At 37.3% G+C, this 20,555-nt stretch overlaps 3 protein-coding genes across 3 annotated transcripts; 2 read left to right on the top strand and 1 right to left on the bottom strand.

Moving 5' to 3' along the window:
- Positions 1-2,636: 2,636 nt before the first annotated feature.
- LOC146145548 (palmitoyl-protein thioesterase ABHD10, mitochondrial-like) lies at positions 2,637-6,016 on the bottom strand. The gene is made up of 3 exons (XM_083390000.1): positions 5,782-6,016; positions 5,024-5,153; positions 2,637-4,215 (listed from the first exon to the last, which is right to left on the bottom strand). Exons 1-3 carry the CDS (start codon positions 5,925-5,927, stop codon positions 3,760-3,762), a joined length of 732 nt encoding a protein of 243 aa, XP_083246126.1. The 5' UTR covers positions 5,928-6,016; the 3' UTR covers positions 2,637-3,759.
- A 131-nt stretch (positions 6,017-6,147) lies between these two features.
- LOC146145547 (galactosylgalactosylxylosylprotein 3-beta-glucuronosyltransferase 3-like) lies at positions 6,148-7,852 on the top strand. The gene has a single exon (XM_083389510.1). It carries the CDS (start codon positions 6,361-6,363, stop codon positions 7,315-7,317), a length of 957 nt encoding a protein of 318 aa, XP_083245636.1. The 5' UTR covers positions 6,148-6,360; the 3' UTR covers positions 7,318-7,852.
- A 3,890-nt stretch (positions 7,853-11,742) lies between these two features.
- On the top strand, positions 11,743-15,985 carry LOC146145546 (uncharacterized). The gene is made up of 5 exons (XM_083390608.1): positions 11,743-13,247; positions 13,457-13,642; positions 13,813-14,424; positions 14,575-14,801; positions 14,992-15,985. The coding sequence occupies exons 1-5, from the start codon at positions 13,214-13,216 to the stop codon at positions 15,385-15,387; spliced, it is 1,455 nt and encodes a 484-aa protein (XP_083246734.1). The 5' UTR covers positions 11,743-13,213; the 3' UTR covers positions 15,388-15,985.
- Positions 15,986-20,555: the final 4,570 nt, after the last annotated feature.

Raw genomic sequence — 20,555 nt, 5'->3', positions numbered from 1 at the left:
ACAAAACACAAAAAACATGAATCAACTTAAATTTTATTAATGTTGGCTACGTCTATGTATTGCTGGCGAATTTTCTTGAAGTTTTGAATTTTTTTCAATAAATCCAACCATATAAAGTACTGAAGTCGACGACCCAACCAAATCAAACGGCACCAAGTTTGGGGTCGCGACCCAAAGGTTGAGGAACATTGGTTTACCTGGTCACTTTTAATAGGGCCTGGCATTATTTTTAGGCATTCTACATGCTATCTTTAGAAGCCGTTTTCCACGTCTATGCTACCTTTGGGGACCAAAATTATTTGGACCAAATAAGGGTTGTTGTACCCTCACTGCAGACAAAAACCGCACAAAAACTGCATGAGAAAACGTTTAAGTTAGTCAAACTCGAACCAAAAACAGTCATCCAATGCAAAAAACACCAAGTGATTTTGTCTAGTTGGTTAGCAGCAAAAGATACGAAAACCGCATGTTGTTTCGATACCCAGTCGGTAGCGCAACCGGGTCATGCGGCTAAAATATTACAAACTGGTTTCCGAATTGTATCAAAAAACAACATGTTAAATATAGCTATGTTTCACTGGGCTCATGGTTTTGCGTAGTGCACTGCTTGCATTTTAAATTACAAAAGTCAAGGATACTAACAATACCAAATGTATCAAACACACTGCAAAACATTAAGTTTTTTTGTCTGTTATTACGATTTGGAGTGAATTATTTTTAGAGCTCGACAAGTTAGGTGAGCATTTTGGTTGTGCGCCCAACCCATCACTCCTCGTTTTGTTTTTAAAAATTATTTAATTTAAGACTTTTTAAACCATTGGTCGACAACCACAGGTCCGCGAGGATTTTTTTACACGTCCGAAGGTTCATACTTTAACTTTAACAGATGTCGACCTAGCGTTCGTACTTTTTATATAACATTATTGTTTTTCTGTGAGGTAACTAGTCTCAATGCGTACTTTTAGAACTTTTTGAGGCAAAACTAGCTCAAGGTTCTTAATTTGTGAAAAAAATTCATTACTAAACACTTTTTGTAGTTTGAAGGCCGGCCGCGAAAAATTTTAGTTTTACACCAGTCCACACGGTCAAAAAGTTTTAAATCTTACTATAGCATAAAAACGTCTTAAATGGCACGCGAGCAACAGAGACCGTCAAATCCTGAATAAACATACAAGTACGGCCCAGACACGCGTATGGGACCGATAGTGCGGCTTATAGGGAAGCTTGTATTAGGCTCAATTGATACCCTGATACCACTCAATATACAAATGTGTTTGGACAGCGCATGCTGCGATAATCGAAAGGATATATTGCGCCTCGAGTGGGGATTTGTCTAGCCGTGGAATGCCGTGCAACAGTTCGTGTCTTAATTAGCTTTGTTAATCCGATTAGGTTTTGTATCGACTCTAAATCCAATTGCAAACAATTCGGTTTTCTTTTGGCCTACTGAGGTATAGCGGTACGGTGTGTATTAAATATGAAATACACAAAGTCTGAGCTACCACTCTTTTACCATTACGAATAAGAAGATACGTGCTTTAAATAACTATACTTGAGTTCAGCATCTAATATTCAACTTACATAACTCCGCGAAATATTTATTTATTGTTTTTTATTTTAATCTAATTGAATAAGCTTTGTTAATGCGATTAGGTTTGGTATCATCGTCTCTAAATCGAATTGAACAATTTAGTTTTAATTTTTAATGAGGAATAGAGGTACGGGGTTCGTATCAAATACACAAATTGTAAGGTATTTTTGTTTTGCAACTAAAAATTAAATGATACTTATCTTTAACATGAATATCATGCAGCATAAAACATTGACTTCATGATTCAGCAAAAAAAAACTAAAAAATAAATATTGTGTTCTTTGGTAATACCCCAGTTGATTTTTCGTAACTCTATGATTTATTTCATTACAAGAAATATTGGAACGCATTGTGGTTACGCAATGGCAGTGGTTTGAACGACAAAGACCAATATAAATGGCGAAGAAGCCTATTACTGTTAATATTTCGCCTAATTCTAGGTGTACCTATGAGTATTGTGACACTATAGTTGTCTGTAAGCTTTTTATCGTTTATATAAGTAACACCTTCCGTTGGTTAGAATAAACAAATCAAAATAACTAAGTTTAATAAGGAATATCAGGGCAGCGGCACAGAAGGAAACAGAAGGAAAAATCGACAACACACGTGGGTTGAAAGAAATTATGGAACCGAACCCTCGTGGGCTGGATGAACTAAAATAAAAATAGGCAACTAAACAATTATAAAAAATTATTATACACCGATGTAAAGACGTGCATATATTCTTTTAAAGTTTCCACAATTCACTTTTTCATCTTTTTAAGTGTCAAGCGGTGTTAACAAACATAAACAATTTCCTAAATTCAGGATTGCACAGAGATCCTATAATATACCTTAAGCGAGAAACATGTTGCTTTTAATATATTACTTAATATTAAGATAAATTTATTATCGTAAGTAGTTTCGCGGCCTAATTATTACCTATTAAACCAGGGGTTCTTAAACTTTTTTTACCGCGGACCCGTAACTTTTTTTTGCTTTGCATGGACCCCGGTAGACAAGAAATGCTCCAAAATGACGTCACAAAATAAATAGACTTCATGACTCTGTTATTTCGGTCCGAAAAATGTGAAAGTTAAATGGAGTCTAACTATACAATCAGTGCAAAACCGTTTAATTTTTAACTAAAGTGTTTTTTTTTAAACATTATAATTACTTTAAGTATACACTAGTTTTTTAATTAGGCTTTCATGGACCCCCTAAAACCCCCAGGGGAACCATGGACCCCAGTTTAAGAACCCCTGTATTAAACGGATCCGGATCCGATACATAGTGTTAGTATGAGTGCTACGATAATAGGGTGGTATCGGTGCCGATCCGATAACTAATTAATATAGAATTTTAAGCCACGATTTGCGGTGCAACCAGAGATTTCTACGACGATAGGCAAATTTGTCAAAAAAAATAGGTTAACAAGTAAAGGTAACTAAACTTCTAAACACGAAAGCAAATGTTGGCCCAAAAACAAACCAAAAATACAACTCAACATTTTAATTCACCTAATCTGCTTGTTTGAGCATAGGAATGACGTCATTTTGTATCGGATCGCGATACTCTTTGTCCAAAATATCGGGTATCAATAGCGGAATAGAATTTCGGACATCTCTGTTTCAACATCAACGTATTCAGATTTAATATTGCAACATTACACAGTGACGTAGGCAGCCGAAAATTTTTCGGGGGGGGGGGCAAAAAGTTGGAATTTTTTGTTAAGCTTTTGTCATTGTATTAACTGCCGCAACGAACACAAATAACAATGCTAGCAAACCGTTTCGAGCAGCAACTGACTGGAGTGTTAACGCAATACTCAAAAAACAGTCAAAGAGCAAAAACTGTCTAAGAGTAGTAAAACTACATTATGGTATAGCAAACGTTATATTAACTATATCGTTTGTGACGTAACAATGCATGACAAATGAAGGTGTGGCATGCCTGTGATCGACTTTTGTGGTACTGCTCATAAATGCTACAAAACAAATTATTAAGAGTAAAATATTTATAAATTTTGGGGGGCCATGGCCATTACATCGAACGATTAAAATAGTAGTTTGCTCTACAACAAATTAAACAACCAAATATTTACGTTGGAGTCGATTACTGACAACGTGTATAATATAAATATCCTTTGCAGGTATAAAAGCAAGTTTCTTGACAGTGATTTAATGGATTTAACCAGCAACAACCCTTTGTACGACGTTAAGAATTAGATCAATGTCTTCGGGTTCGGACATTCTGTGCAGACCGTTTTTGCACAAAGTTATTTTGACGTCGTGCTTGCAATTAGCGATATGATGATGGACGAATTTCACCGTATCGGTGTACGAAACTATGTCGTCGCGCATTCCGTGTATTACGTGCATTTTACAGCGAAGGTCGTATTGCGAATCAGGCAAAGGAAAAAGGTCATAGTCGGCAACGCCGTCCGCGAATGTACCCGGGAGACCGGGAGCGCCATCTGGCGTATAGTCTGGCGGCATAATGAATCCGCCAGGTGGCGTTACTTTGAAAAAGCGAATGGAGCGAAAAAACGAAGGAGCGACGCCCACCATGCCCACGACACGGTCCGGATAACGATTTCCGACGTGCAGCATTACATACGCTCCCATGCTGGATCCCACTAGCACCTAAAACAATTTTATATTACATTGATAGGACATATGTAACAATTTTGCAGGGAGTGTATCATGCTATGGTAAGTAATAGGATCGATATTCTATACAAACTACATAATAGTTTAAATTGTAAGAAGAACAAGACAAGTAAACTAAAATGTTTTAAGTTTATCATAAAAATATAAGACCAACATGTAAAATTGTACAAATCAGTGTTGTAGTAACTTCAATGTCTTAACCTAAGTCCACTTATTTTACAGAAAATGACCTGACTAAAGTCATTCATACAAGTCTCTATTTTTGCCTTGACTCGTGTATTGTGGAGAAAATCACTGACTCAAGTCATTAGGACAAATATTTCGCATTGGAGTTCAATATCAAGTGTTTAAATGAAAAGCAATTTTCATAAAAAAATGAGAATATTTACGCAAATTTTCAACATGAGATTTTGCTCGCATTGGTTTCGTTTTAGTTTTTTTCTAATCAAAATTTTGCTAGAAAAAAAAGATAAATATTTCTAATTGGAATAATTGACATTTATTTTTGATGCCAATAATTTGGCTTGTCATTGACTTAGACTTGAAATTAACTTGGGTAATTCATGACTTTAACAAGTTATTTATATAAATGGACCTACATTGGAATTAAATTATTTTGTAAATAGCTTGACTTTGACTTTAGTAACTTTGGAATGACTTGTTTGCAACAATGCTGAAAAGCGTTTGTTAGGTTTGAACACAAATAGTCATCATCCTTCAATTCAACCAGCCTCGAAAAATCAAGCATTCTAAGTGGAATCTAAATATCATTCCAACTTTACCTGTGGGCCTTCTGTTAGTTCTTTGAACACATCACAGGCATCCTCAACCCAGTCCACAAATTTTGGATCCTTCCCTTGAGATAGGCCAAGGGCAGAGTAATCAAACCGGGTGAATTGTCTATCATTAGATCTAACAAAAATAAATTTAAATAAGTTATGTAGTAAAATATTTGTGATCGAACTATGCAAGCCTAAATCCCTTTTTATGTTTATTTGTGCTCACAAGTTTTGTATTTAATGTTAGACTTATTGAATTGACAAAAAAAAACATGATTGTCCTTGTGATTGACTGCAACTGCTTTTATATTCTGTCACTGTGGAAAGAATGGCATGAGAAAGTTTTTTGTTTTTTTGTCCATGGCAGCGGCATAGGTTGACAGTGCAATGTATGTAATGAAGAGTGAGTCAGAAAATTATCAAGTGCACCCAAGGTGGACTTTTTTTACTTTTGTTGGCCCAGTCACCCTGATTTTTTCGGTCGTGCACCCGTGAGATCTCGTTGAAAGACAGGGCTAATGATTGAAACTTGAAATAATATTATGTGATTGGGATAGCCACATAAAGCAAAATAAAGAAACACTTCTGTAGGTAGGCAAACAACATAGAACTTTTTCAAAATCTGTCTTTAGTGATTATCACATTAATATATATTTTAACCACACAACATATAATTCAAAATTAGGTTTAAAATGTATGTGTCATGCCCACAGGTTTAACAAAAAATCGTATATCAAATTTGGGGTTTACTGTAAACTTGCCTGCACCATTCTTCTAAAGCCAAAGCTTTACCGCCGTTCATGTTCGACATGAATCCTGGAAAGAACAAAACGCCAGGAGATTTTAATCCAACTGTTTTGCAATAAGCCAAAGCAGGTTTTCCCGCTCTCTTCAAAAAGCTTGTCATGGTGATTAGATCGTTGGCCCGATAATATATTTATTTGTGCTTATGCTGATGTGCAATGTTTATAAGGAAGAGGTATTAAAAATATGCCGTTTCGTGCACTTTACTTACATACAACAACTTCTTTAATCAAAATAAAAACAAGTTTTATAAATTGGAAATCCCCTCTATGGAGAGTAACATAGAGATTTAACATAAAAATAACAATGGTGAAAAAATAAATGACCAACGCAGTTGGCTTAACCTTCGGTATCACTATTATAGGTCAACAATTAAATTGGTACTTCTTAAAAAGTTTTTAGCGTACCCTTCGAATTATAACAAACTTTACTGCCTATCGCCCTCTTCTAGTGTACGATTTTAGAAAACGTTTGTGGGATAGGTCAATATTAATCAGATTGCACTTGTATGTTGCTAGTTTTTTCGTTGCAATCCCATGCGTATTGTACCAATATATAGCATACGGTTGTTATTGACTCTAAATTTGTCGATCATTGGCTTGTATGCTCTGGTTAACTGGAGATGTAACTGCTCGAAGAAAGAAGCGAAAAATGTGAAAGATTTATCACAGCAGCTGACTAATCAACATGACAATCCAAAGTTTGGGTATGTGGGTTTTGATCCTAAAACGCCTTATATTTACGCCATCACACCTACATATGCACGATGGACACAAAAGGCTGATTTAACCAGACTTTCCCAAACTTTACTGCACCTTAAAAACTTCCATTGGATAGTGGTTGAGGATTCAGATCACCAAACAGACCTGGTTACACGATTTTTGAAAAATTGTGGAGTGAAATATACTCACCTCAATGCAAAAACAGAGCAGAATTTTAAATTAAAAGATAAAGACCCCAACTGGCTTCTACCCAGAGGTGTAGCGCAGAGGAATACTGGGCTGGATTGGATTCGAAAACATATTTCCTCACAAACAGATGCGTACCTTTATTTTATGGATGATGACAATACCTACTCTCTACAAATGTTTAAAGAAATACGGACTACAAAGTTGGCGTCAGTATGGCCTGTTGGTCTATCAGGAGGTCTAAAATTTGAGGGCCCAGGAGCTTGTAAAAATGGCAAAGTTTTGTCATGGTACACAGCCTGGAAACCAGAAAGACCATTTCCAATTGATATGGCAGGTTTCACGGTGCATACAAAGTTGCTGTTTCAATATCCAGATGCGAAATTCTCAAATCATGTGCCAAGAGGCTATTTAGAGTCTGATTTTTTGACTGGCTTGCATTTGTCCATTCATGAAATGGAGGCGAAAGCCAATAACTGTTCAGAAGTTTTAGTGTGGCACACAAGAACTGAAAAGGCAAAGATGAAACAAGAAGATAAGTTGATAAAAGCTGGAAAAGGGTCAAATCCATCAATGGAAGTTTAATGCTATATTATAAAGGGAAATTTTGAAAGAAAATATATATATTAAGTGTTGAACCAAACTTATACTCCCATATTTGTTAGGTGAGACAGATGTCCAATCATGATGCTTTTACTTGAAATGCCATTTAACCTACTATAGATTTTTGTTTTTATTTATACCTATCACTATGAACTTATTTACTGACATTACTTTTACTATATAATGTTTATGGAGATATTGTTTTGTATGTTCATGCATAAATACGGTGCCACACAGACCTGCTAAATTCTGTTTGACAGCTATATGCTTGTGTGCAATTGTTTAGTGCATTTTTGTATTTACATTATATGTAGAATAAAATCACCTGCTATTTTGTTAGAAACAATTAATGTGCTACTGTTACTTTAGTAATAACTAAAAGTAGCAATTTTTATGTCTGAAATTTTACAGGCCATGTAGCATGTTTAGTTCATTAGAGCAATGCAATGATTGGTATGCTCATTTTACTACTGTTGTAAACTGTTGTACAAAAGCATTTAAAAATACAACTCCTGTCATTGCCATAGTAAGTCGATTTCAAATGAAGTCTTTGGCATTAAAATAAAGTACCCAATTACAAGCAATATTTTGCAAACGAAACAGATAGCCAAAGCTTTTGATGTGTAAAAAGTGAGTTTAATTACTCATTAAAGAACATGTTTTCAATTAAAAAAACACTTTTAGAAGTTAAGTATTTTGCCTAAGACCAAATCCAAGTCATTTGCCAAACTAGCCACACATTTTCCCCAACGTATTAGGAAGGCAATTTAAAAACATTGACTTAATCCGAGACACTGACTTAATTCATTACAACACTCACATATAATGCGAGACCAGCCATCATTCTGCCAACATAAAAGTTGTTGTACATATTATATGTTTGTGTTGAGGTTAAAAAAGGAAGGATAAACCTATCACTCCTTACAACAAAAGTTGTGAATTATTAAAAATGGCTTATTGGTTTTGATGTATTTTCCTACATTATCAATTGGGGACTGAGCATAATTTTTAGGCCACACTTCAAAATGTCAGGGATAATTAACCATTATCGTTCACCAAACATGAAATGACGTATTTTAAAAAACAAGGTAGTTTCTTGTTGGCCTTTAAAAGTTTCCATTTCTAACTTTTTTGACAAACAGAATCAAACATAAAGAAAACATGGTTAAATTCTCATAGTTTTGGTGTAGCTACGCCAATCAATTATTTATATTTTTGTTTTGATGTAATAGTTTTTTGCAGTACCCAACAAAAATATTGATTAGTTAAAACGGTTAGCTAGTCAAGGAGGCATAATTGAAAGTCGAGTCAAATAAGGTATAATTGGAAGTCTATTTAGTCAAGCAAAGTATAATTGGAATTTGAAAAGTACATTTACAGGTTACAGCTAGTACCTTGTCTTTAATAAAAAGAATGTGATTTATTCTTAAAATAGCGATCGGTATACGCCGTAATTTAACGAAAGGTTAGATCGTACTATGGTGTCCCGGTAACCGCACACACATTTGTACACGTTTGCGTCAAAAATAGAACGTTTGCCGGAATTCGGTATCACGAAAAAGGCACGGTCAGTACTTTGTCTGGTTTCGATGTAACCGTTGCCAACACGATTCGTGAACTGGGAAAACATTTAGCCCCGAGCTCTTTCAGCCTTCTGGCTTCCGATTGGTTCGCCACCCCACGTGACAAAACCGGCCAATGGGGAATAGCTTTTGACCTAGGGAGATCCCCAACCGACGGCTAAATAGTGTTGCGCAACCGTGGCGCAATACCACAACGCTAGAAAACCCTGCCACAATTTACGCTACGGATCTTCATTGCGAATTTGCCAGTACATGCGAAAATACTGCTATAGAGGTACATCAGCTAAAAAGCTGTTAAAAGATTTTGAAGCTTCATCGATCTGCGGTACTAACCCAGATCGAAACGTATTTAAGTTTACTTCGGTTGCTAGCTCAAGAGAGTTGGTGACCTTTGCCAACTGTATCAGGTGTAAAGACCTTTCAAAGTGATCCCGAATTTCTACAAAAGGATTCACACAAGGAAAACAATTTCTTCTCAGCAAATCAACGGTGGTAAGTTAACCTTTTCTATATCTAGCCTAAATCTAAATTAATGGTAAGTTACAAACAGGATACATTGTCAATGTACGTTTGTAACACTTTTTCAGAGAACGAAATTTATTCTTCATTGAACCAGACTTCATCCGAAATTTCTTATTTTGACTGTGTTGAAACTTTCACAACAACAGGTAAATAGCTATCACTAGTTACATGTACCCCTATTATTTAAGCATGTTAGATTCCAACGGAATAATAACACTTCTAGCATTTACAGCGTTTGTGGGCTAATGTCATAACTTTACAGTTTGCCTATATCAAAGCGTTGTATTTTTGCTGCAAATAAAACGTTTGGTTACAGCTGACATTTATATTGTTTCACAATCATTTGACTGCATTGAAAACAATAATTTTTGTTATTGATGTTAGCGGTACTTAATTGGGAATGCTAACGCTTTACCATTTGTTGTTGTTGTTATGGTCAGTTGTTGTTTTAAGTTTTGGGTCGATCTGTAGGGTTTGACTGTATTTTGGAACGCAGCAATTTCAATTATCGGAGCCTTTTATTGCAGCATATTTGGACTTGTGCTGAAAATTGCTTGTTCAAACTGGTTTTAGCAGGTTTACAGCGATGTTAATTTTTGATTGCTGCGGTATGCTTCGTTTTTTGTTCATTGAACCGTGTTACTCGCTACGCGCAGTGGTTTATCGATTCGGCAGCATGACTTGCACATTTGAAGCGGTGCCGCCATCTTGTTGTTATTGCTGCGGAATTTTCCATGACATCACGAGCGCTGAAGCACTTCGTTCGACAAACGTTTGCTTAACGTTTTACGATTTGTAGTTTTGGGTCGAGCATAACACAATAGTTGCGCGAGGGTTTTTGTAACCGCAATTGATAGTATGTCTACGCATTAAGTAAGTTGTACGGTTTTATTTAATTTCTTGGATTTGAGCGATGAATTCCTACATAATTTGTGTTTGTTTATATTTAGCAAATTCCACACCCGGGTGGGTTAACTGCGTTTCTTAAATTGCCTCAGTTGTCTTTAAAATTAGAAAACGTTTTTGTGGAAACTGAAAAGAAACCACACTTCCGTTTTTTAATTTAAAATGTTGTGTAAAGCATTTGTTAAATTCCGTTAACTGCAGAAGCACTGTATTGTAATAAAAATAGAGATAGTGATTTGTACGGTTATTAAAACGTGTCCTTGTAGCAGCGGTCGTTTTAAAGTCGTTTTGCTCGCTGTCTCGTGATTTCGTGACGTCACGCGTTGCGTAGTCTTGCATCATCCATTTGCTTTCCCTTTAACCGGCGTGTCTTTTGTGAGGTCACATTGCGCCTGGTTGTCGGCGAGTGGGTAACAGTCGAAGCTACTAGGAAATTGGAATTGTAACGTTTTCAAAAGTAAAAGTTGTAGTTAGCACTTGGCAGTTTACAGTTAGCAGTTTAATGTACTAGCAAACAGAGGTATTCTATTTTTACAAAGCTACGGTTACAGTTAATGTTTAACTAGACGCTGATAATTGCCAATAGGCGACAAGTTGGCCCTGGTCTAGAATCCTACCACAAGCGTTTGGGTTAAGGTGGGTCAAGTATTATTATTAAATAAAGAATATAATAATACTTGACCCACCCACACCCAATAACCGGCAACCTAACTCAATTTTGTGCGTTGATTTCATAACTGTGGTAGGATTCTAGACCAGCGCCGAGAAGTTACCTAGGGTCTGTTTTGTTATTGCTATACTACCCTTTGTTGGTTTCAAGGTACACAGCCTTTGTGTTTTATACGGCTTTTAATACATCTCATTAAATGATTTTTCAGCTACATAAGAGTATATTAACTTGTTAGACTTTGCTGTTGTTGTTGTTGTACTGAGAAAGTCCCCTTTGCCGCAAAATTCCTACGTGGCCAGTCCTACCAAGTCGCTAAGCTCTGTGTTCCCAAAGACGGTTCCCCAAGGCTTTTGACAGTTTTTCGATGATTCGCTGCACTACCGTTGACCAGTTTTCAGTCTCAACCAGCACCATTTCCGGTTTTACTTACGAGCCCATTTTTACAAAAACTATTAACGACTTTTCGGACGACGTTTCAATCTCAAAATCTTGGTTTTATTCGATGGGTTGGCGCTGCCACTGTATGAATAACACTAAGCCTAAGTCCCATCAAAACATTTGCTGTAATTATCGCTGTTGCTATTCGAAGAAAATGATGAGACTTCAGTGCGCCTAGGCGTCGCTGAAGTTTACCAAACCTCCCTCACCGGGTCGTTAAACAGCCGAAAGGCTAAGTAATTAATTCAGGTGAGCTTTTCAAACATTGGTTGGCTACAAAGCAGGTCTCGTTTTTTTTTTAAGTGTCCATTTCGTAACTTGTACAATTATGCGCTTCTCCATTTAACGATTTTAAAGGAACTGCTTGTTACAGTTACCCCATAGTGTAAACCGGTTTAAATTCGAGAATTTATTTTTTCTAAATATCGAACTTTTGTTTCCTTTGTTCCACCTGCCAACAAAGCCCAATTTAAAGGTGGTTTTCTAATAAAGTTATTTAAATTTAAGGATATTAAAAATGTCAGTAGTTGTTTAAATGACTCGTGCAAATGCTTATAGCCTTTGAAAAGTAGTTTTGTCATGAATTTAGGCGCGGGTAGACGGGAAACTTTAGATGGTTTGATTTAGTATTCTATTTAAACTCTGAAAATAAAGCACATTTTTTAAAACTAGATAATACTTTTTTGCCTTCACGCAACCACTGCAAACTTTATAATCTACATTTTTAAAGAGTGCAGTACGATAGCACACGTTGTACCGTGATCGTCGATGTATTAACAAACAGCCCAGTATATTTGTTTGTTGTGGTAGTAAAAAGGATTGAAATTTTACAATTAAGATCGAAAAAAACTTAAATCATACCACGCATATGTATTTTTGTGTTTTTTTTGCAATGACGCTGCAACGCCAGGGTTCCGTAGAAACCCCCGACTGCAAGCTTTGCGTGTGCATATCGCGTGGTATTTAGGCGCCAAACGCCAATGGTTCCCGCCTTTTGAGGAGCGATTGATATTGCGCGTCATACGCCGGTTATTGCGCAACACTTGATTGTTGTGGTGTAACCAGGAGCGGCGACGCCGGCCGGGGCGTTTCGTGGGTGTGAGTTTGAACCTGCGCAAACAGGTTTCGACCCGTTTCTCCCGTCCAAACCGGCAAGTCTTTCCGTCGGCATTTAGAAAGAATTTTTGCGCTGTTTTTTTGCACTGGCAGTGACAAGCTATTTTGAGTTCGGTTGGATATTTTTGGTTAATTGTGTGAAGTAAAAAAATGTTGAATTTTTATATTAATATTATGATTTTAAAAAAATGTGATTTAGGGAAGTAATTTAAATCGAATCATGTGATTACTAATCAAATCACTTTTCCTAGACATTTTCTCATTTGCTTGGTTGTTAAAAACGAAGTTTTTGGAAATCTTTGAAATATCCTGAAATTTGTTGCAATAAGTGTTTAAGCGTTGTGGTGTTTTACTTTTCGGTACTCTCCCGACTTGTTTTGTCCAAAAGCGCCGCGTTGTCGCCTTTTACGTCACAGTCACGTGCTTCAGCGGGCATGCCCGGGCCGGATCGCAAGCGAGAGAAACAGGCGAGAAAAAAGGGGGGGTGCCAAGAAACGAGAGAACCCACGTGATCGATTCCCGTGTGTATAAATACGGACGCGGGTCCTTAATTGTTGGCACTTGCTGTGGAGAACCAGCGAAGTCGGACTAAAGGGAAGCGACTCGCTGACACTTTGCGTAGCAAAATCGACAAATACGAAACATGATTGACGAGAGGATACCGCACGCCGCTGCTGGTACATCTCTTTTTCCTTTAAATAACGACTTAGGCACGCGTGACTGACTCTGTTGTTGTTTAAGCCTCTTTGATTTTTTGAGGTACGTGACGAGTTTGCGTTGTTTGGTTTTAAATTTGTTGCTTTCTCCCTACTTACATCGAATACATCTTGTTACTGTTTGCATAATTTATGCGCCTATTTATAATAATCCACACTTGTCATTTCAGAATGGTTGCATCGAAATCCAATGCTCAGCGCATCTCGCGTCACGCCAACACCTACAATGTTGAAGAGCGACGTCGCTATGGGGCAGGGAAGTCCCCTCAACCCGACTTCCCCCATCCAGGACCGGATGGACCCCTTGGGGGACACTTACCCCTTTTTACCCAGTATTGTGGGTAACGCCATGCCAGGTAATCATGAAATCAATCTTTAAATAATGAGTTGCCTATTAACTAATAAGTGTAACAAATTAATCGTTTTGACAGTTTGCTTTTTTTATTTTACTTGTCTTGATATTTCACTTTAACTTATGATGTTACACAAGTTCGATGTATTTTAAGAATTTTTTGCATATTAACAGATGATAACTTTCACAACTCTGACATGGACTGGAACACCCCTGACGACCTGGCTTGCTCTTTTATCCCGAACAATGGCAACATTAACGATCTGAACTCTGTATCGGAGAGAAAGAAAACAGACTCTGACCGGACCCGCATGTACAGTGGCTCCTGGGCGCCATCTCCCTACAGTGAGTTGGAGGACCTCCACATGTCTCCCCTCCCTGCTGCTTCCCAGCAAAACTTTTCCTCTTTCCCAATCAACAAGAACCTTGACGTTGCTCCCTGCATGGGAAGACAGACTTCTCTCAGCATGGCTATTGAAGTTCTGGGTAACACTGGAATAGAAGACACTGATCTTCAAGATTCCCCGATCTCGACTCCGTTCACAGACGGTAGTGAATACCTACTCCATCCCTCCCCTTCTTATTCCCAATTTGAAGGGCCCAGTTCCTCTGTGGCGAGACATAGAAACATTTCCTGGCCAAGCGATCTGTCACAGGCTGCAATGCACAGTGACACAAATCGGGCAAGATCTGCATCTGAAGACGCTACGGCTCATCAGAACTATGAAGTCGACATTGAAGCCCTGCTGCAGGAGACCTTTGCCGCCGTTGGATGCTCAGAAGCTGGTAAATTATTGTTAATATAACCCTTAATATAACAAAAACCTATACCGATATTATATGTGTGCATGTGCTGTCTTGGAATGCTGTTAACTGTTTTGATTTTGTTAGCGATAGGTTGTCAGCCTTTACTAACTCATTTTACTTACATTCTAGAATCGCAAAGTGAAGCGAACACTAACAGCAACAACAACAGTGTTGTGAGCACCACCAACGAGGAGACCTGCTCCACCACCACCGCCGCCGCTGTTTCTGACAGCTACACAATATCAGAAAGTACCTCCGCGCCTCAGCAGACCTTGCTCATTGATTCCCTGCTCAATAACCTCCATGTTCCACAACAAGAGGTAACTATTCGCATTCCATTTTTGTCAAACAACTTTTATTAGTGATTTAATATATATTGGACATTTTAAATTATTTAGTACAACACACGTTAAACTTGAAACAACTAACACAAAATAAGTCACAGTCAATATGTTTTAAATACAGATATGTGTATGAATGTTTTAGTATAGGCAACTGCATTTTTATGTTTTTTTTATTAAAGATGGCTAGCAGTATTTTAATTAACCTCTGCATATCCAGGTACTGACATCCAACAATGTCACCTGCATCGTGGTTGAGTCCACCGTCGAAATTTCTGACATCCAGGAAGAATTAAACGACGAGGCCCAAGCGGAAACCATAGACTTGACCAGCGAGGCGCCGTCCACCTCAACAATGACCTTTCCGGAAATGACCCGCACCCCTTCTTACACGCGTAAGCGAACGCGCAACAACGCCGCCTGCAAAGTGTCGCGTAAAAAGAAGAAGACCCAACAGATGGAAGCTGAGGAAAAAGTCGAGCGCCTCGCGACCGAAAACGTTGACCTGAGAAAGATGATTGCAAATCTCGAGGTCGAAGTCAAGAAGACGCGGGAGACCCTTCTCCAGCGTATGACCGGCAAGAAACCCGCCGCAAATTAAGATTATGGAGAAAGTAAAAGCAACTACTTTGCTTATGTTTTTTCTCTTGGCTCCGACTCTTCACACGGCGATTGCTTGATAAATTGGTATCATGCATTTTTGGGTATTTCAATAACGTTTCAACGGCAATTGTTGGTTACTGTTATTTGACACGCACGTTTGTTTGACAATTACTAGTAAAATTGTAGTAAAGTTTCAATTTTTATAGCTATTTATCTCTTCGTTCCCCTATCTTTCTGCTGAAGTTCATATCTTTGCATTGATAACTGATCGTTTCTTCTCTTTTTCGCTTCTGTGCGAACATTGGCCTTTACGCCTCAAAAAGCTGGTCCTGTTTTTATCAGGAATTTTGTGTTGGAACAAACTAACGATTGATTGTTTTGCGTGTGTACAGCGTTTTTTGTGTCATTGCAAGTTTTATAAAACAAAAAAAAAACGTCCTAAAAATTACAAAAACGAAAACCCTGCTATAAACATAATATAGCATTGCTTTCACGTTTTATTCGTATGTGGTTTATGTACATAATCTTGCAATGGCCTTTTCGCGATGTACTACTTGGCAAAAATCGAAGTTTCAAATAAAACTGTAAAAAATGTACTTCAAAGTGAGGTTTTTTGGCTACTATTCGTGGGATCAGAAAACAAATCTAGGGTGAATAACGTCGAAATGTTCACAATCGTGACACATGTACCGATAAATGGCAAACAGAGCCACAGAAAAAAAAAACAATCACGACCTGCACGTAAAATTGAAAAAAATCATAACGGAAAACGTGACAGTAAATAAGTGCCTGTACAAAAAACACGAGCTTTTGATTTTCAGTAAGATTTTTTTTATAAAATAGTGTTACAAATTTACGAACTTAGTTAATCGCTAACTTACCTAGGAAACATTTACCTCTGTATTTATCATCTATCGAAAAAAATGCCTGAATTGTATTATAGCCTAAGCAATTCAATAATTTTGGTGCATTTTTATTTTTGGGTGATGGGTTATCTATTTGCCAACTCTGCACTAAAATCGGCGCTTTTAAATCAAAAACACAGAATCGTTAAAACATATAGGTGTAGTGGTTTTGTGGCCAGTTTTTATTCAAGGTAACTTTTTATGCCACCCCGGGTACACTCCGTAAAAAAACAATATCCGTACATAATCCGCTTAAACCCCGCTAAGCTAAAACCTGCACAAATGTATTGCGCCACTCTATCGCCACTTAAACACATACAAGTTTCTGACATGACGTAATGTTTGAATTTGGCGAAACTAAAGATGTTTTGCAGAATCATTTGTGGCGTCCATACCTTCGGATTGGTTGAATCTGCTGCTAGCATTACGTTATACACAACAGAAAAGTTAGGTAGTCGACTAGTCGTAGAGAACTATATGGTATTGAAATAAATTCTACTTTAAATTTCGAAACAGAATAAACAAGTTTCGCAACTACGATTATCGCAGCTTTGCAGAAATAACTATCGGCATTATAGCGTTAGACCGGATTCTCAAACACTCATCCTGTTTTTGAAAACGTGCTGACTCAATAGGTTAACTTTGGATATTACCGAATTTTCTATATTCTGTATTGAGAACGAGAATTTCCAACCACAAAACTCAGCGGAAAAGTTGCCTCGTAGTTAAATCTATCGTGTCATGCTTGTTCTTCAAGCGAAATTATTGAGGAATAGCGATTTTTGTTTGTTGATATGCTTACGCCTAGGAGATTAGCCTTAAAACTTTGGTTGCAAGTACAGTAATAGCTCCGGCGTCCCACGACCATTGCATCATTTAACGTTTTATTTCTCCTAAATGTAGTATTTAGCGTAACCACATGTCGGGAATTACCACGTGCTAGTTTCGAAAAAACGAAAAAAGATTTGACAGAAGTTAGAAAATCAAGTTTAGTTTAGTATCCTTAACGACGTTGGTTCATATTAACAAAATATTGAAACTCTAAGTTAAAACCGTTTTCTCTGTTGTAATAAAACTTTGTTTTTTGTTAATTGTTGAGCAATACCATCCGCTTTATGATGCAACAGTTCTGAACGTGAGGCAGAATAGTGTTTCATTTGATAGTTGCAAATAGACATCGATAGCTATGCTGTATATTTAACTACTTGAAAAAAAGAGATTAGTTTTTAGATAGGTTCCAATATTTTATTCCTATTATAGAGATATCAATTTAAAACCAATTACTGCTTTTTCAGTTATATGTTTGTAAAAGTTTAACTTGTTTTAAGTCTGTAAAAGTTACTGTAGATCTGCTTTTGCTAATATTAGACTATGAAAAGGCGTAGATCATCGCTGCAAAAGGCAATTGAAGCCTTAAAATGTGACGATCAGTTTAGTTCCCCTATGCAAACTCCGTTTACCGAGAGTTATTTCAGCGCATTTTCTCCCCAACAAATGCAAACTTTTGATGATGCAAGCTGTTCGACCACAAGACTTAGAAGTGAGTTTTTACACGGGGAATTACCTCAAGTAACCGGGACCAACAGTTACATTGAAGTGGAGGCACCTCTGCAAGGGCAATTTATGGAAAGTACAGCATACTTAAGACAAGGTATAATGTGTAGCTGCTGAATTGCTGTATACGAAATATTTTTAGCAAAATATTGCTGTATTTTAATAATATGCAAAAACGCTACGAAAGTTTTTTAATACAGAGTTTCAAGATTTGCACAACAGCAAACCCACTGACCAATTCCAAAGATCAAATCACGCTAAGCTTAACCAAGGCAAAATTTCCACTTCTGGTTTATCGAGCTGCGCAGACGCGATGCATCAAAACACGCAGTTTGTTGAATTTTGTTTAGAGGATTTCCTTTTTCCACAGCCACAGGTAGGCTAAGGCTAAGCCACGGTTCGTAATCTGGCACTTTTTATTGTTATGTTTAGTTGTTTACTGCTCATTGGTATTCTGTATCTCTAGTGCATTTACAAAAAATCATTTAAAAAATAATGATTTATGAGTGTATGACTAACAGGCCACATGCGGTATTACAGAAAATACGGCTTTAGGGCAAGCACTTGTTGCTTTTTATTGCTTGTCAACCTTACCTTTTGTCGGTTTCTCATCATTTAATTTAATGGCATTTATAGTATAAAGTACAATACATCATGTTTTATCGTGTTTACGTATCTGCGGAGTCGATCATTGTCAGTGGCACTGTCCGCCAGACCCAAAAACATTTTCCTACATTTTTATTGCTTGACAATTTAAACGCTTTTAAAGCCTTTGTATAGGATGCTAACATGGAAATAGGGATGTCATGTCGCACAATATTGGCAATAAAATACCCGAGCGGAGCTATCGGTGCTCGTCTGACTGATGGTAATCTGATACTATACTGAATAGGCATTTGAACCATAGTTTTGCGATGTGATTTATTCCTTTCTTGGGAAATTTGTTAAGTATAGTAAACTAACAACTGGATGTAGTAGCTTAACGTTCAAAACTTTTAGGAAATTTTGACAAAATTACGTGAAAATCAATTTATCTTAGTTGACTGTGATAATAAAAATATTTTATAGCGGGTCGGACGGCCGTACTTTTTGCCGGAAAAGTCGCGAATTCGTTAAATCGAACAAGCAAGTTACCCAGCCACTTCACTGCTTAAGTATCAAAAAAAGTCTTATGAAATAGCTTTTAAAATTATGAATAGCTTTCCGCATTTAGGTGTATACGGAACACAATCCGTACACTGCCGCGTCATCGGCGACTCAACCAGCCAAAATCCAAACCCAAAACGTCGCTTCGCCTCGCAGCGAGATAGTCGACCTCACAGCTGACATTCCGTCCACATCAAAATCTCCCGTAGCAGAAAAATCACCGTGGCACGCGCTAAAAAGATCGCGAAACAACGCCGCCTGTAAGGAGTCCAGGAAAAAGATGAAATGCAAGCGGGACTGGCTGAACGATCAAGTCTACCAACTGACCAAGGAAAACGAATCCCTCCGTCGCTTGGTCTTGGAACTTGAGGTAAAGGTGGACGCGGCCAAAAAGAGTTTCTTTCGGAGTGTGAACAAAGGAAAGAAGTGACGTTAACAGCTTTTGTCGAAAGCGCGATTTCGATGCGTGAACTGGACAAGTATTTATTGGCAAATAAATTTTGCCTGTTTAGCGCAGGATTTCTTAAACTGAGAGGTCCATGGACCCTTTGGGGTACGTTGACTAGTTCCAGAAGTCAATGAAAGACTATTTAAAATCTATTTTCAACATAAAAAAAGAGAGTTTAAATAAACAAAACGCATTGGTGACTTCTCGTTAAATGTAATTTGACTTCATTTCAGTTTTTTCACATTTGTTGGACTGAAAACAACAGCTTTCCGAAGTCTGCTTGTTGTATAACGTCATATTATGGCGTCATTTCGGAAAATTCCATGTCGACCCCACGCTTTTAACCAAATAAAGTTGTTAGAGGGTCCGTGTTAAAAAGTTTAAGAAATCCTAGTTTAACGTTTCCGTTAATGGGTATACGTCTTCTGTGAGTGACACCTTCGTTTATTTTTGTTGATTGTATTTTGTTTTTCATTTTTTTTTTAAATTAACCTCGGTCTTATTTTCTATCTCGCTTCTGGTGCCTTTATCTTGCTTTTCATTCAGGTTTTACATTTTTATGATTTTATACATTTCTCACGCATATAAACGTTTTACATTCTCTTTCGTCGTCGGTAAATATATGCTCGCTTTCGTAAGGTTTGCTAAACTCAACATATAGAACGGCAAGTAGCAATGCTCAATATTTTTCTAGAATACAATACACGATAATTTTTGCAATACACGATAAATTTTGTTGCTTAAGGTGGAATCGCGAATCATTACAAAATGTGACCTTTGCAGCAAAAACAGTACATTTTTATGTACTTGATAAGTATGTTTTAAGTTTCAAATTCGAAAGCATATTGGGTTTTCGGCTCTTCAATTTATTACGTAACGTAAACCAGAAGCCTATAGACGAAAATCAGCCTCTCAAATGATCGTCGTGTATTTTTCTTGCTAAATTCTTTCGTCATTGATTAAACGAAATTCAGGCGAAAGGTAAAAACAGCGTTATGCATCATGTCGTCATCCTAAATTCGGTGATAAAATAACGATTGTGTTTGGACAATGACCCGGCTCTGTGCTTCGCGCAAGATATAAGGCAATACGACCTTTTAAAGGTTTGTTTAT

This window comes from Ascidiella aspersa, chromosome 5 (assembly GCF_963924565.1).
Source record: "Ascidiella aspersa chromosome 5, kaAscAspe10.2, whole genome shotgun sequence".
In the NCBI taxonomy this organism is placed as follows: Eukaryota; Metazoa; Chordata; class Ascidiacea; order Phlebobranchia; family Ascidiidae; genus Ascidiella; species Ascidiella aspersa.
Note: the sequence above shows the minus strand (reverse complement) of the source record. Positions and strands in the feature narration are given on the sequence as shown.

Bases quoted from the DNA above. Each gene is read 5' to 3' on its own strand.
- LOC146145548 (XM_083390000.1), bottom strand. From the start codon at position 5,927: ATGACAAGCTTTTTGAAGAGAGCGGGAAAACCTGCTTTGGCTTATTGC. The intron at 5,154-5,781 runs GCAAGTTTACAG...TATTTTTGTTAG, and splicing joins GCTTTAGAAGAATGGTGCAG to ATCTAATGATAGACAATTCA. The intron at 4,216-5,023 runs GTAAAGTTGGAA...AAATTGTTTTAG, and splicing joins AACTAACAGAAGGCCCACAG to GTGCTAGTGGGATCCAGCAT.
- LOC146145547 (XM_083389510.1), top strand. From the start codon at position 6,361: ATGCGTATTGTACCAATATATAGCATACGGTTGTTATTGACTCTAAAT.
- LOC146145546 (XM_083390608.1), top strand. From the start codon at position 13,214: ATGATTGACGAGAGGATACCGCACGCCGCTGCTG. The intron at 13,248-13,456 runs GTACATCTCTTT...TTGTCATTTCAG, and splicing joins GATACCGCACGCCGCTGCTG to AATGGTTGCATCGAAATCCA. The intron at 14,802-14,991 runs TATTAGTGATTT...TATTTTAATTAA, and splicing joins CATTTTTGTCAAACAACTTT to CCTCTGCATATCCAGGTACT.